Here is a 15598-nt window from a genome sequence, read left to right as displayed (position 1 = left end):
CAAAGAGTGGTGAATTCTGGCATGCTGAACCTGCCATATGGTGTATCTATTACTATGCTAATAGTATGTTGATATGATAGTAGTTGTGCCCCTCTATGAGCCAAAATACCTGCGTTGTGGCGTGGATAGAAACTTTACTATTTACTGTGATGAGGATTTAACTGTTAACAACAAAACCGTTGAATGTGTACTTCTATAAGACTGCGTCAAATCTGAGGTGAATACTGGCACGTTTAACCTTCCATACAATGCGGCGGTCGTCAACTCCACACACGACCTAGCGTTAGCCACGACAGCAAGGGCAGCATCACGGTGTGGGCAACGTTTCCACAGAAAACCCGCATACTATCCATACAGGTAAGTTCTTCTACAAACATCTTTGCTGCTAACTTGATAAGTTGTGTGACATTTCGTTAAATGTTTGAATTTGCAGTGATGAATGCCGTGCCACATTAGTAGCGTTACGTTTGAAGAGCTAACAGAAGCTAACTGGGCTAACAGTTACATTTGAGCAAAATTATTAACCACTTAAAAGTGGCAAAATGGTTGCTCGTAGCCCAGTAATCGTTTTGACTGTACTGTTTTGGTAACTTATTGATTAGTATGTTATAGGGATAGCGTAGTGTGTGAATGAAGCGCTTGTTTCCTTGTGTGGAAGGTCCGTTAATCTTTGTTTTTGTCACAATGTGACATCTTTGCCTTACCCATTAGCCTTACCAGTTGGGTTGAGGCTGGTTCATGTCATCGGACAAAGCATATCATGTTATGTAATGTTATCTCTCCGTTAAAGAAAATTCCCAAACTTGCAAAGCTGAGAGCATCGGTTAACGTTGGTTAACGTTACTTGACGTTGGGCGTAAAATCGCGACTAGGATACGTTAGCTGTAACGTAGTTTTCTTTATAATTACTAACATTAACGTTAAGTGCTAGAGCCTTTGCCTGATTGATGGCAAATAAGGTTACGCCTTTAAGAAGTCAACACTGTAATTGTGTTTGGGTGATTCTTTTATTTCTATATGGTATACACTTTCCAAACGTTGACGTCAGTTAACCGGGAAAACTAGCTAGCTCACATTCACTTTATGTTAAGCTAGCTTTGTTGTCGGAGGAGACCTCATCTTAAAATCAGTACCTTATAACCCCTTTATGTATTCTGATATCTGCCAGTCGTGTACTCTTTTACCTAAATCCCCCTTTCGCGGTGTTTTTCTTATTAGTCTAATATTGTTAGCTCTGTAGGTAGATTCTAAGCACACGTAGCGATTACCAGGGTGGCTGACTCCAGACCAGTCCCCCTTCACCCTTTCTGACTTGCATCTGTTTTTGCATTTCAACACAAGACACAATGCAAATGAAAACAGAGTGGGGTACGTGTAGTTTAGTATCCAGATGACATCCACTTTTATCAAATGTATCTTAAATGATACCAGATGATTTATTTTGAGCTCTGCAACAGCATGGATTAAGCTAGTGATGATTTATTGTTTACAGGTGCAGGTGCCAAAATATCCAAGGGCAGAGAGGGATCCACAATGTTGAACCCGACCAATGGCGACCCCAGCCATGTTGTTGTGAATTATGTTGAGGAGTATTTGGACCTGGTGGAGTCTTTGCCTTTTGATTTGCAGAGGAGTGTGTCTCTCATGAAGGAAATTGATGCCAGGTATCAAGGTAAGGAAACTGGACATGATTAACAGTGAAGTGCCAGATCCACATCTGTCTGTAGTAAATAAGAGTAAAATATTCAAGTGAAGTATTTGCCACCTGGCTGATTTCTTTCCTTTTTTTCCTATATGTCAAGCTTAAATGGTTCAGATCATCAAAATAATTATGATATTTGACAAAGATAACCTGAGTAAATACAAAATTCTGCTTGTAAAAAATTACTTTATTTATTTAGGGGAAAAGCCATCCAGACCTAACCTGGCACGCCAGATGGATTTGTTTCCATCTGGAAAACCTCTCATACACAGCATTTGGGAAAGGGCAGAGGCTTTGAAAAAAAAACCTTGGAGGGCGATTGGATGAACGTTCTGTCTGTCACATCTTTACGGGCCAATCAGAGCAACAAAACGCGTGACATAGCCACTACCGAGGTGCGCCCATAGACTGCAGAAAGAACCACATAACGCGGACCATGGCGACTATAGACCTGTCAGTACACTTTTGAAAAGAAAACAACTCAAAGCTATTCTTTGTTCCTCTTTTAACTAAAAAATGTCAAGTTCTGATAAAACGGACTTGAGCAGCATCCACGCTGATGTCCTCTGCCATAATTGCACCGGCCTCTTGTAGCTGCTTGCTTACGTCATGGCTTCTCAGCGCCCGAAAGTACTGCCCCGGTCGCTGATTGGTCCTGTCACTTTCTAACCAGGCCCAAATGGTTCAGATGGGAGCTTTACAAGATGGATTCGCCAGTGAGAAATATGGAAATTTCATTAAAAAAGAATATCACGCCAGCAGTCAAACATGGTGGTGATAGTGTGATGGACGACCTGGATGACTTGCCTTAATTAATGGAATAAAATTCTGTACTCATCCACCAGTTTGTGACTTCAAACTCAAGCCCACTTGTTTATGCAGCAGGACAGTGATCCAGAACACTTCAGAAAGTCCACTTCTGAATGTCTTGAAACAAATAAAATGTCATTCTGGAGTGGTGTGACCTTCAACAGGCCGCTCATGCTCAAAAACCCTTGAATGTGGTTGAATTAAAACAATTCTGCAAAGAAGAGTGGGCCAAAATTCCTCTTCTGGGATGTGAAAATCTAACTGGCAGTTATTGCAAATGCTTGCTTGCAGTTGTTGCCGTCAAAGGTGTGCAACCAGTTATTTGGTTTGTGGGCAGTTACGTGTACATATAGGGCCAGGTAGGTTTGATGGCTTTTTTTTCCCTTTATAAATGAAATCATTATTTAAAACCTGTATTTGTACTCACTCAGGTTATTGTTCTTTGACATTTTTTGATGATCTGAAACACTTGAGTATGACAAATTTGCAAAATACATCAGGAAGGGGGCAAGTACTTTTTCACAGCATTGTATGTAGAGGTGTTAGTTCTTAGCACCCCTTTTTTGACGGTGCATTGTAACTTGACAGTAATCACCATTACATATTGACTGTCAAGTGAAATGCCTGCATTGTACTAATTTTGTTTTCTGAGCAGATTTGTGAAGGTTTTTGGGAGGATCTCACATATTGTGTGCATACAGTTTGTTGTAGCTTTAGTTAGCAATCTCTGAATTGTATGCAGGATTTGCGTTACTGTAATTTGCACTATAAGGTGTTGTATTCTAGGGCTAATACCTTCCAGTCAGTCAGTTTGTTGATGAGCTCTCATTTGACCAGAATGTCCTTGGTTGGACAATCACACTTTTATTGGCAAAGGCATAAGGCATTATTTGCAGGTATGGGAGGGAGACCGGATTGCGTTCATTTTTTATACTGTGTTAAAAAACAACATTAACTCTGAATACAGCTGGTCAAATCAAGTTACTTAAATCTCTGTGTTATTTTGGTCATATGGTTCAATAGAAAGTCAAACAGCCGTTACAACTTTGGACTCTCCCATCCATGGGTCTGAATACTTATGCTGATGTGATATATCAGTTTTTTAATTTTTTAATACATTTGCAGTTTTTTTAAAATTCTGTTTTCGCTCTGTTGTGATGAAGTACTGAGTACAGGTTAATGGGAATAAAAATGATATTTTTCTACTGTACTATCAGGCTGCAACATAAAAAATTGAAAAAGGTGAGGAGGGTCTGAATACTTTCTGAATGCACTGTACGTAGACTTTTTCAGTTTTTTCCCACTCATGGATGGTTTCGTACTGTATGACCTTTCTTTGACAGACGTCCTGAAGGAGCTTGATGACTGCTATGAACGATATCGCAGAGAATCTGACACACTTCAGAGGCGAAAGCTTCAGTTGTCCATTCAGAGAGCGCTGATTCGCAGTCAAGAGCTCGGAGATGAGAAGATCCAGATTGCTGGTCAAATGGTAGGAAAAAAAGTGCACCGATTGTGCTCATTACCAGATTTCTTAGTTGTACTGTGTGTAACTGTGAAGTGGAATGCTTTTAGGGAACATTTACTACAGAAATATAACCTAAATAAGTAAAACGTGTGGTAAAAGGCTCTCTAAGCCTGCTAAAAAGCCCTCATGTACTTGTATAAGGTTTTCTGTTTCATACAGAGTTTGACTGAATTTGAATCAGTACCAGGAAATCCTGTTATTGGATGCCATCAGTTAACAATAAATCCTCTTATGATATTTCCACGCTGAAGGGTTACCAGTAACATAACACCATATTTAACCTTTCTTTTTCAACTTGTATGTGGTATGTCTCTAATGAAAGACGATGCACCTCTTGTATAACAGGTGTATACAATGGATATTTTTAAACATTAACCTTTGGTTTTTAATCACCCAAAGACATGGCAAGACCTACTTACTTGTGTCTTGGGATCTAATCAAAATTCTTGATATAACAAAACACTTGGATAAAGGCCTGCCTTTGCTTTATTTTTTCAGTCAGTTAAATTAATCTGAAAAAACTGCTCAAAAGCTAATTTTATGATAGATCTAAGATTTTTAAGACCAAACTGAAAAAGTTTAACTCTTTTCATTTGTTTTCTTTCATAAGCTCTCAGTCTTGCTCATGTGCCTCAGACATTAGCAGGCAGTGCTTTGCAGTGACTTTTCATACGCTCTTTGTTTCAGGTGGAGATGGTAGAGAACCGAACACGACAAATCGACTGGCATTCTGAGCTTCTCCTCTCCTCTCAAGAAGTCCCTGAGAGTCACATTCCCACAGCAACATCTATGACAACCACCGCAGCCCCCATGATGTCATCTGCAGCAGCAGCCACTATCACTCCAGGCAAAACCAGCCACCACGACAAGAAGCGTGAAGAGGTCACCCCAAGCTCAGGCGGCGGAGAAAAGGCCGGAGGCAAACGCTCACGCCGTCAAAAAAATGGAGAAAATCGAGAAAGTTACGGTGGTCTGGAGCACGTCGAGGATGTTGGAGTCGGGGCATCACGGGAAAAGAGGGCCAAAACGTCCTCAAAGAAGAAGAAACGCTCAAAAGGGAAGTCTGAGAGAGAAGTGTCTCCTCCAGACCTGCCCATCGACCCAGATGAGCCGACATACTGCCTGTGTGAGCAGGTGTCGTATGGAGAGATGATCGGCTGCGATAACGACGAATGTCCCATTGAGTGGTTTCATTTCTCTTGTGTCGGGCTCCATCATAAGCCTAAGGGGAAATGGTACTGCCCTAAGTGTAGGGGAGAGAATGAGAAGACTATGGACAAGGCTTTAGAGAGAGCCAAGAAGGAGCGAGCATACAACAGGTAGCTCCGTCTGTTTTCATGAACACTATTGCCTAAATATTCATTTTGTCCTGGCGATGTTTTATTCACTGTCCGTGTGTCTAAACGCAAACTGAATTGATGAGAGGGATCTTGTAAATAGTTATTTTTGTAACTGCTGCATATCTGAGAAACAAGATTGCTCCTTCCTGGTGTGGATTATTTGTAACAAATGAACACCGAAAAATACAACCTGCATGTAACCAGCTGCCCTGCCCTTACATCCCCTTTGTTTTACATCATGCATGCAACAACAACCAACTCTAACTGTGCTCGATTAGCAAATAAACATTTCTTAACAAATATGTATTTCATTATTGAAGCATAAAGGGTCAAGTGAGAGAGGATTAACTGTTCACAACCTGTCCTCTATATCCAGGTGTTACAAACCCAGTAATGTAGGTTATAAGGCCAGGTTCATACTCAGTACTCAGATAGCCACTGGCCCAATTGCTCTCTTTGTAAATATTGGCCTTGATGAGTCACCTCTTCTAGTGATTTTGGTGTATGTAATGGGGCACAAAGTCCTCCCATGACATGACTGCATCAGTTCAGGAAGAGCTAGTATTAGGCTGCAGCAGTGTGAGTTACACAACGCAAGCAATAATCCTCAAAGTCTGAATCTCATTTGATGGACATGCTTGCCTTCTGGATCTCTGTATATTTATAATTTGCATTTATATGACTTTATCTTTGAGAAAAACAAAAATCAAATATCAAATTTTAAAACATCAATCATTTGTGTTTAGAAAAAGGTCTGCCCCCTGGATGCCTTAAGTAGACTCAGTTTTTCCTCAAATCAATCTCTGGCATCTTCAGATCCATACTTATTTTGTATTCCCAGAGTTTCTAAAGCACAAAACAAACATTGAAACAGGCTTAACTTAACGAATTAATTTAAGCCTATTTTATGCATGTCATGGTCTGACCTATTACATGTGTCAAAATCTCAAAGAGCAACTAGGAGTTGTGGGAAATGGAGCAAATAAAATGCCCACTTATGGCTTCCATACTTCCCCTCTATATGAATGTTAATTTAAGAATGGATATGTTGGTGGAGACTGTAGACAGCAAGCATATTCTCCATTAAGCCCCTCTACTTGTTTAAAAAAAAAAAAATCCCTCTTTCCTCAGGACAGACCCACATGGAAAATGTATGTATGCATTGTCAAAATTAATCATAACAGTGAAGTAATCTAGGCCTTCACACACTTATTGATCCCCAGGCATTTGTATAATCCAGTGTCTTTAAAACTTTTTTTTGCCCAAGGTACTCCTAAGATCAAGTCAAAAGACTGAGGCATGCCATAGTCATATCCATGCAAAACAGCCTCTTAAACGTGCTACGATTTTTTTCAGTACCCGTGTACAGGTTCATCTAAAACAATTAGAATATAATGAAAAAAAGTCTTGTTTGCTATGATTTAATTCAGGATGCGAAACTTCTGTATATTCTAGATTCCTCATGACAAAGTGAATTATTTCAAGACTTCTTAAAATCTTGATGATTACAGCATTACAGCTCACAAAAATGAAAAATCCAGCATCTCAAAATATAACACAAAACATCAGACACAAAAATGATTTATAGTACAGCAATGTTGACCTTCTGGATGATCATGCTCATTTTTGCACTCAGTGCCTCGTTGGAGCTCCTTTTTAACAAATTACTGCATCTAATTAGGTGATGAGGCATGGAGCCAATCAGTCTGTGGCTCTGCTGGGGAGTTATGAAGCTCTGATGGCAGCCTCCAGCTTATTGGTACTATTGAGTCTGCTGTCTCTCATCTTCCAAATACAATGCAAAGATTTAGTTTAATCTAAAAAATAGGAGTCAGACCACCGAGCAACAGTCCAGTTCTTTTTCTCCTTAGTCCATATTGTCTGCTGTTCAGGAGTGGCTTGACACTAAGGGCAACACTTGTAGCCCATTTCCTGGACCCGTTTATGAATGGTTTCTCTTAATTCTCTGACTCCAGTGTCAGTCCACTCCTTGAGAAGCTCCCCTGAGTTCTTCAATCTGCTTTGTTTGACAGTCCTCTGAAGGCTGAGCTCATTCCTGTTGCTTGTGCACCTCTTCATACCGTACTTCTCTTCCAGTCAACTTTACATGAATATGCTTTCACAGCCTCTGACAGCCATCTCTTTCAGCAATAACATTCTGTGGCTTACCCTCCTTGTGGAAGGTGTCAGAGATTGTCTTTTGGACATCTGTCAAGTCAGCAGTCTTCCCCAGGATTCTGGTTGAGTGTACTCAACCAGAGTAAGAGATTGAAGGCTCAGGAAACATTTGAAAATTGGACCTTTCCACAGTATTCTAGTATTTTGAGATGGTGGATTTTTGGTTTTAGCTGTAACCAAGATGTCTCCCTTTAAAGGTCAACTATTGTGCAAAACACACTTTTAAAGGCTTTTCTTGCAAAAATATGTGCCCCTGACCTGTCCACAATTCCCCCCAAGAATCAGAAAAAAACTTCTGTTACACGTTACCATGATGCCTCCTCTTTGTTTCCATACAAAAATCCTTGCAGCACAATTACTAACACCTGGTTTGTTTTTTTCTGAAGTACTTAATAACCATACAGTTACAATAACAAACTTCCCACCTCAGGGTGACTTTGCCTTTTTTTATTTACAAGTGCTGAAAAAAATGACATGGGAGACAACCAGTGCAAAATCTGTACATAAATTCAGTTGCAGGTTTTCTTTATATACATGAGTACTGAACAGGAACGTGAATACACTCTTTCTGTCATGCATGTAACAGAGTTCACAACACAGCAAGAGACACGGTGTAAAGATGTCTGATTTGAATTAAAGTCCATGATGCTTGGGGCTGCTCGTTCTCCACAAGAAAGGTGGGACAATCGAGAGCCCAGTCAAACCACCTCGTGGGAACAAACTGACAGAGGATAGGGAACACAACAGAAGAGGAGCCATGACTTAACTGATAAACCCTCTTTCACATAATTAGTCATGGGGAGATATTACAGCAAGTTTGAACACACCAGAATTTTTGGGTAATGGCCCACAAGTCCATACTGACAAAACAACAAGGCAAGATTCAGCACATTTCCCCTGACATGGAAAAAGGGGGGAAGTATAGAAAAAATAAATCCCTCTTGATGGCCAAAATGAAAAACATTCTATGAAGGGAAGTTGGAGGTAAAGTGCATAAAAGCTTAAAATCAAAAAAAGGTGGGGGGGGGCCCAAAAATTAAGAGGTACTCCACTAAAACTTGCAGCACACACAGCTTAACAATGGAGAGAGCAGCTACCAGGACTGTCAGGTCAACTGTCTCTCCAGCTTTGTTCTACGATGGCCGACACACGCTTCTCATACTCCCGCTTGTTCTCCTGGTACAGCTGAGCTGCCTGACTGTTGGCTGGACTGTTGGGGTTTGGCTCATCAAGCAGGGACTGGAGGAAAGAACCACAATGCTCATGGTGAGAATATTTCATTGAAATACATGAAACACAGACATGCAACATTTTTATGACAAAAAAAATTTCCAAAAGTCTGCTTCAAAGTTTTTCATGGTAATTATTCATCTCTAGTATTCGATGATTGTTATTGAATGTGTTCGATTTTTGGGAGTGTGTGTTGGACAAAACAAGGTGCCATTCTGGCTCTGACAATGCAACAGTTCAAGTCATTGTAAGGTCAAAGTGATTGATATGATCCTAAAAATAAACCTCAACACAGCCCTGGTAATGTTAAGGTTCAGGCTATGAATGTTCAAGCAATCAAGATGGACTATGTCAAACAAACTATATCTTCAGGAAGTCTTAAACTAAACAAAACTATGCCAGAAAATAAACCATATGGGAAGATTTTGATTTAGTCATCGATGTAGGAAAACGAAGCCAAAACAGCACGACTGCAGACTGCTTAGTGATAGTAACACTTATGCAGCAGCAGCTGGGGTGAGGCCGAGACTTTGTTAGACAGTTGCTGTGGACTTGGGCAAGTCTACCTATGGACAACTCTGATCTTCCAAACCCAAAGCTGGGTGTGCATGCTCAGGGATCTCTGGCTACTCCAGCAATCAGCAGCAGCGAATGTTACTTCAGCTGCAGGAAACACCAAAACAAGATGACAACAGCACTGAACAATCAATAATGGATGCTTTTCTTTTACTTTTGACAATTCCAAATGAACCACAATGGTTGGATTTTGTAGTTTTAAATTAACAGTGGTTACACTTGAGTTCATAAGTGGACTAACATTAGACAGACATCAAGGGTAAAACAAATTTATTTTGAAAGGCTGAGTTTTAATGTGGTGTCTAAACATGAACAGACAGTTGGTTAGCTATTCATTGTGACAGTTTGTTGGTGTTTTTTGTGGATGATGTTATTTGGCTGTTGTGAACTGCTGGGTTATGGTTGTAGCTAATATGATAAGAGGCTAACTGAGCGCTAATGTGTAGCTAAGTGCCTCTTTTTTTTTTTTTTTTTACACAGGCATATATGGTGCAACTGACTGCATACAGTCATACAGATAATTAAAATAATGACTTAACTAAGTCATTTGATAGACTGGTTTGGGTGTAATCTATGTAAACAAGTCGGTTGTAACGGGTTTATGACAGCTATGGGTTTGTTGTCAGGCTCTGTTTCTTGGACTCGGGTCAGGTTAAGACAAAAATATATGTGGTCCAGACCCAACTCTGAAGCAGACATGATGCTTGATCAGTGTTTCTTGTGTTTTATTGATGTTAAATTCAGGTAATTAGCAATGTATGATTATTACAGGTTATACAAAAATTAGACACTAAATTTAATACTGTGGAAGAACTTTTTCAAGACCCTCTTCATACGTTTTAAGACTATCGCATTGTCAGTTTTTAACCCAACATATTAACAACACAGCTGTGTTTGTTCATATGTCTGTGACAACACTAAGACAAAAAATATGACAATAAAGGAAAGAAAATGTCGAAAGTATTTCCTACTGTAGAATGTAAATTGGGCTTTCTTGAAGAATTTTGAGATTAGACTATGAGAAAAAAATTGATGCCATAAGGCAGCTGAATGGATTGTCTTTTTTACTTAATCAACCTAAAAGTAGTTAAACCACAATCTGAAAGTACCTACACTGCAGTTAAAGTTAAAAAGTAGAACAGCTTACATTTAGGTTTGGAAAAAAAAAAACAAAAACAAAAATTAAAGACATTATAGTCTTGTATTGGAGATGTTTTAATACTTTTCAAGAGGCATAATTTTTGCTAAATTGATTTATTAACTTTTAATACTTTTTAAAGCCCTGCAGATAAAAAGTATGTCATGTGCATATCTGGCTGGTATTCTAGAGGAAAGCCAGCTATACTGACTGGTTCATAGAAATTCTTGCATTAACTTTGCTTCAGTATTTTTACAATTAATAACACAAAGCATGTGGCCAGCTTTTTCAGTGCCGGCAACACCTATACACTAATTTTCAGAGCACTTCTCACCCGTGTTCATTGTTGTTATGTGGCAAAAAAATGAATTCCACTTTCCTTGGTGTAATCTGTAACACTTGAAAAATAGCTGTGCTTCATATTTCTGTAATTCCAGTAAATACCTCACAGAAAACATTAATATGTAAAGGAATACTGTCCTGGCACAGGCAGAAGCTGCAGACCTGAAAACTACCCTTGACAAAAATCCAAGTTTCTTTTCAGCCATCGCCAGAAGTCACGCCCCTTCTTTCTTTCATTTGGCAAGTGATTTAGAAGTGACATTGATGTGTTATCAACAGAGAGCGCAACAAATACAGACCATGCCTAGGGCGTTTTTGCTAGTTTTTTGCCAGCGCTAAAATATACAGCTGTGGACACAGGCCCTCACTGATGTAAAATTGATATTTTTATGTATATTTTTTATGAGCAGATTAAGATATTCCTGAATTTGTAACTTCTCTATCTTTTGTTCACGAATAATAAAACAGTAATTGGTTTTGATCATGTAGTCTGGGGGGGCTCGTTCCACTGGTGCTGATATTGAGTAAAGCATTACTGGGATTTTCAGTCACCTCAGCCTGGTGTTCTGTATATACAGAGTTAAAATGACAGCAGACAGTAGAGCTTATACCTCTGAAGCAGACTTCTAATCAACATGCCACATATTAATTGAAATACAAATAAATGGAATAAAAACTATTGTATGAAAAAATGGCAGTGACTGTCTTCAGCAGCTGGCCTGCATTACTTTCTTTCATGTGATGTAGTTAAATTCTTACCTGGATAGACGTAAGGATAGAGGACACATCATAAGTGGGACTCCAACGGTTCTGTAGGATGTCCAAACATATACTGCCATCTGCATAGACTGTGGGTAGAAGCACAATTAAAATGCTACCCCCAAACAAGAGCTTTTCAGTGTACCACAAAGGTAATAAGAAAAAAAATCTTACCATTTGGATGAAACATCTTTGACACAAATCGTACTGTGGGGGGTTTGTTGGGGTATTCTTCTGTGAACTCTACAATGAGTTTAAATGTACCTGGGAAAAGAGAAACAGGGAATAAGACACCTAAACTGAACGTGTTTGTGATGATAAACATTTACTATAAGTCCTAACATGAGAATAAAAAACTACCCACATCAGCAGGTAAAGAGAGACTGGAAGTATCTTTAAAGGTGAAAAGAACAGGATTTCAACAGGATGGTATGAAGCCACACTTCTGAGAAATCATCAGTACTTTAGATGATATGCAAAACATCCTTGATAAAATACAGTATAACAAAGCATTTTGTGTAAGCTCAAAAAACGAGTTGTAGTGTGTGTTTAGCCTGAAGTTATGATGATTTATCACTGTGTGTGTTCTATGCAAACTAGAGACAATTCATTTTACTACATGAACTTAGAAATTAGACATATTGAACTACTTACCATCTTCAAAAGGAGTTCCTTCAGGGCTGTAAGGTAAGAGGGGAAAAAAACGTTATTTTTTTGTCAGCAATTCTTCCCTACAACAAAAAAATTAAGACATCTGAAACTAGGAAGAAATGTAAACATCACAGTTTCAATATCATACCCAAATATCACTGCATTCCACACCATGATGTTGTTTTCAGATGGGGCACCACTGACACCAGCTGGAGGGTCCTCTTGTAGCCTTTATGGCAGAAAAGCAGAAAAATTTACATGTATTTCTAAACCCAGCTGTTTCTTTCAACACTAAAATGTCAGATTAACTTGACCCCCCTATCATGGCTGCTGCTTGGTACTCTGCACTCATGACTAGATTAAGTAGGCTTCATTCTATTGAATATATATTTTAACTTCTTTCCACTTTCTTACACCATATGGATATCTCTAGGAATGCTTACAACCTATAATTTGACTTTAAAAATCAGCCTGTGTCAGCTATAAATTTTGGCAGCACAAACAAGTTTGTGGAATTTCAGGCTGGACAAACAGACCATCATCTTAAGTCTTTTTCTTTATTCATCATCATTCCTTACACCTAAAAGTGCATGTTCAGGATGGAAATTTCTTAATATGTTCATGCTCAAACTTTAAATTGGGTTTTAATGACCTACATTTTAAGTCTGAACTACATTTAAATATCAGTATTGATATCAACTAAACATTTAATTGTAATTATTGTCATATCTGATATTTGCAAAGATCCAATATCGTGCATTCCAAACATCTACCCCTGTTGAAGTCTGCAATCAAAAATTGCACAACAGTCATCATCAACTTTGACAAATAGCTATCATAAGATTAACAGTCTCTAAAAACCAATCAAACCATGGAAAAGAAAAATGCACGTTGTCAATTATTTTTATTCTGTTAAAACAGCTTTTCCTCACACTAAAGGTTCATTGGCTGTGTTAAGCATTAATGTCATAACAACTTAATATTTACCTGAGCAGCTAACAGAAACCCTGGTATTGTTACTCCTTAAAGTCTGAGTCAACTTTAAATAATTTAAGAGGGAAACTTACAGTTTTAAGGTTTATAGGAGCAGCTTTCTTAACTATAACAATATTTTTTCTGAGGGATATATCATCACTGACGATACTGAGCAACAATAGAAAACTAAAAAGGTACATAATGTTCATCTATTACTCTAACATACCTGTTGACACATTTGGTCAAGGTATTTTTAAATATTTTAGACAAAAGTCTATATTAAAAGTTTGATAAGGGTTTTAATATAGAAATGTTTATCATGAACTCAGAATCAATCAAAAATCTAATATAAATCCACACACAACTTATAACCCTCAGGTGCTGTATGTAGCTGCACCTACCTAGCCACTCCCAGTACCTGAAAACTTTCAAGGTCCTTGCAGGTCCACATTATGAAAAGGTGTAGAAGAACTCTAAAGACTGATAAAAAGTATCTCTTCTGTGTAAGTAAGGGCTCTGGAGCTAGTAGGGTATAAAATGAGAACAAAACGTGCAATAGTACTCTTAAGTAGCTAGGTTATCTTGAACTGACGAGTGGATGTTTGTAATATTTGCATGGAGATCTTGCTCCAGATTCAAGGGCAAAAATCATTGGACCAATCGAAGATCAAGACCATTACGCCCTAATTTTCTGTAGATAGAGAATGAATTTAAGGACATTAAGAGTGTCAAAATACCAGAATTTAAAACGAATATAATAGTAAAGGTCAAACAATACAACAGCAACAACAAAAAAAACTTTCCCCAAATTGAAGGCCTTCTGGTTTTAATGACCAAAAATAGCAGGTCAACTTCAGCACACTAGCTAATTGTATAATTAGGCACCAGGTACAAAACGATGACAACGTACAGTATCCGTACCATTCACACAATGTGCATGAGCTAGCTTACAATTATAAATCGTGTCATTTCTCTACTGTCTTTTCTTGCACAGTGCATCTTACAGCTTGCTAGTATGGTAAGATTTTGACAACCTGCTAAGACTTAATGCTGGTCTAACGTTGATAATAATATATTGACAAAATGCTTCATTAATAAAGCTTTTCCCCCGCATTCAACTTATCAGTTCCTAATTATTCAACACTTATAAAACTTGAAATTACAAGACCGTTTATTCGTTGACAGTGTACCACATCTAAGATAGCTGATGTTGGTGAGCAGCCTGCATTGTGGGATGCCAATTAGGTTTAAATAAATAACAGGCTTAAATCCCCTGACCACTTTCGTCTGGTACACTGAATTAATGAAATTTACCCAAGAATAACACACGCCAAACTGGCCCCTTAATGTGGGTATTTACGAGTTAGCTAACAACCCACACTACTACAGTAACCCAAGTCGACTAGCTTGTTAGCACGTATCAGCTAGTTGAGTTAGCTTCTAGCTACTGGTAAAACTCTCCCTAAATAAACATAAAGTGTAATGTTTCAAGTCGGTAGAGACTAAATACCTAGTTAGTTGTGTGTATTACTGTGGACATAGGCTAACTAATCCATTTACAGTTGATTAAAAATCACTGTTTAGCTCCGCCAAGTCGACGAGAGCTAAGCTAATGTTAGCTGTTTTTTGACAAATCATAGAATCGGCATCGGCAAAATTTTTGACCATCAACTCACCGTTTAAAATCTCTCATAAGTCTTCTTCTGGCCGGGGTTGACATGATTTAACTAGCAGAAGACGTACTGAAAACACAGTTGGGTTGACGGGAGTCGAATAAAAATGTTATGCTGAGTTAAATGGTTATTTGACACCGTCACAGTTACTCTGGTCACGGATGCCCTCCGCCTCCTGTCGTTCTCTCGATAATCCTGAGTCTCTGGTTAGCCCAGCTAGGTTTACAGGACGATACCAAGTCAGGCATACAGCGGGGGACAATTTATAGTTATTACCTCAAGAGAATTTCTAGAAACCAAACCTTTAACCCAGATATTAAAAGTTATTAAATAAATCTTAAAAAATAATAATCTGTACGTATGATCGACACCTTATGTGCACCAACACGACGGTTTATTTAACGAAAAAAGTTTTTCTCCCCTATTGCCGTCAAAGACGTCTTCCTCACGGGGCGTGTTCAAAGTGACGTAGTGTTTGTGCATTGCACATGAAGGTCGCTTCTTGTGACAGGTGACTGTTGAGCACCACTGAAACTGTGCCCATACACGTGAGGGTAGACTGGGGCCGCCTCGTCTGCTCCATTTAGTGAAACTGTGGATAAACATGGCCAACCAATACCTGGATCCATATTATAAGGTCCTTAACGCAAATTGACGCATTAAAACGCGGTATTTGTTATGAGGTGGGATCCCAAT

At 38.7% G+C, this 15598-nt stretch overlaps 2 protein-coding genes across 2 annotated transcripts; one reads left to right on the top strand and one right to left on the bottom strand.

Moving 5' to 3' along the window:
- The first annotated feature begins 232 nt into the window (after window positions 1–232).
- On the top strand, window positions 233–5680 carry ing1 (inhibitor of growth family, member 1). Its single transcript, XM_041806492.1, has 4 exons — window positions 233–357; window positions 1493–1672; window positions 3856–4004; window positions 4728–5680. Exons 2-4 carry the CDS (start codon window positions 1534–1536, stop codon window positions 5361–5363), a joined length of 924 nt encoding a protein of 307 aa, XP_041662426.1. The 5' UTR covers window positions 233–357; window positions 1493–1533; the 3' UTR covers window positions 5364–5680.
- Window positions 5681–7990: 2310 nt separating this feature from the next.
- On the bottom strand, window positions 7991–15084 carry ube2al (ubiquitin conjugating enzyme E2 A, like). Its single transcript, XM_041807871.1, has 6 exons — window positions 14906–15084; window positions 12403–12483; window positions 12258–12283; window positions 11778–11867; window positions 11604–11692; window positions 7991–8797 (listed from the first exon to the last, which is right to left on the bottom strand). The coding sequence occupies exons 1-6, from the start codon at window positions 14947–14949 to the stop codon at window positions 8669–8671; spliced, it is 459 nt and encodes a 152-aa protein (XP_041663805.1). The 5' UTR covers window positions 14950–15084; the 3' UTR covers window positions 7991–8668.
- Window positions 15085–15598: the final 514 nt, after the last annotated feature.

This window comes from Cheilinus undulatus, linkage group 15 (assembly GCF_018320785.1).
Source record: "Cheilinus undulatus linkage group 15, ASM1832078v1, whole genome shotgun sequence".
Classification (NCBI taxonomy): Eukaryota; Metazoa; Chordata; class Actinopteri; order Labriformes; family Labridae; genus Cheilinus; species Cheilinus undulatus.
Note: the sequence above shows the minus strand (reverse complement) of the source record. Positions and strands in the feature narration are given on the sequence as shown.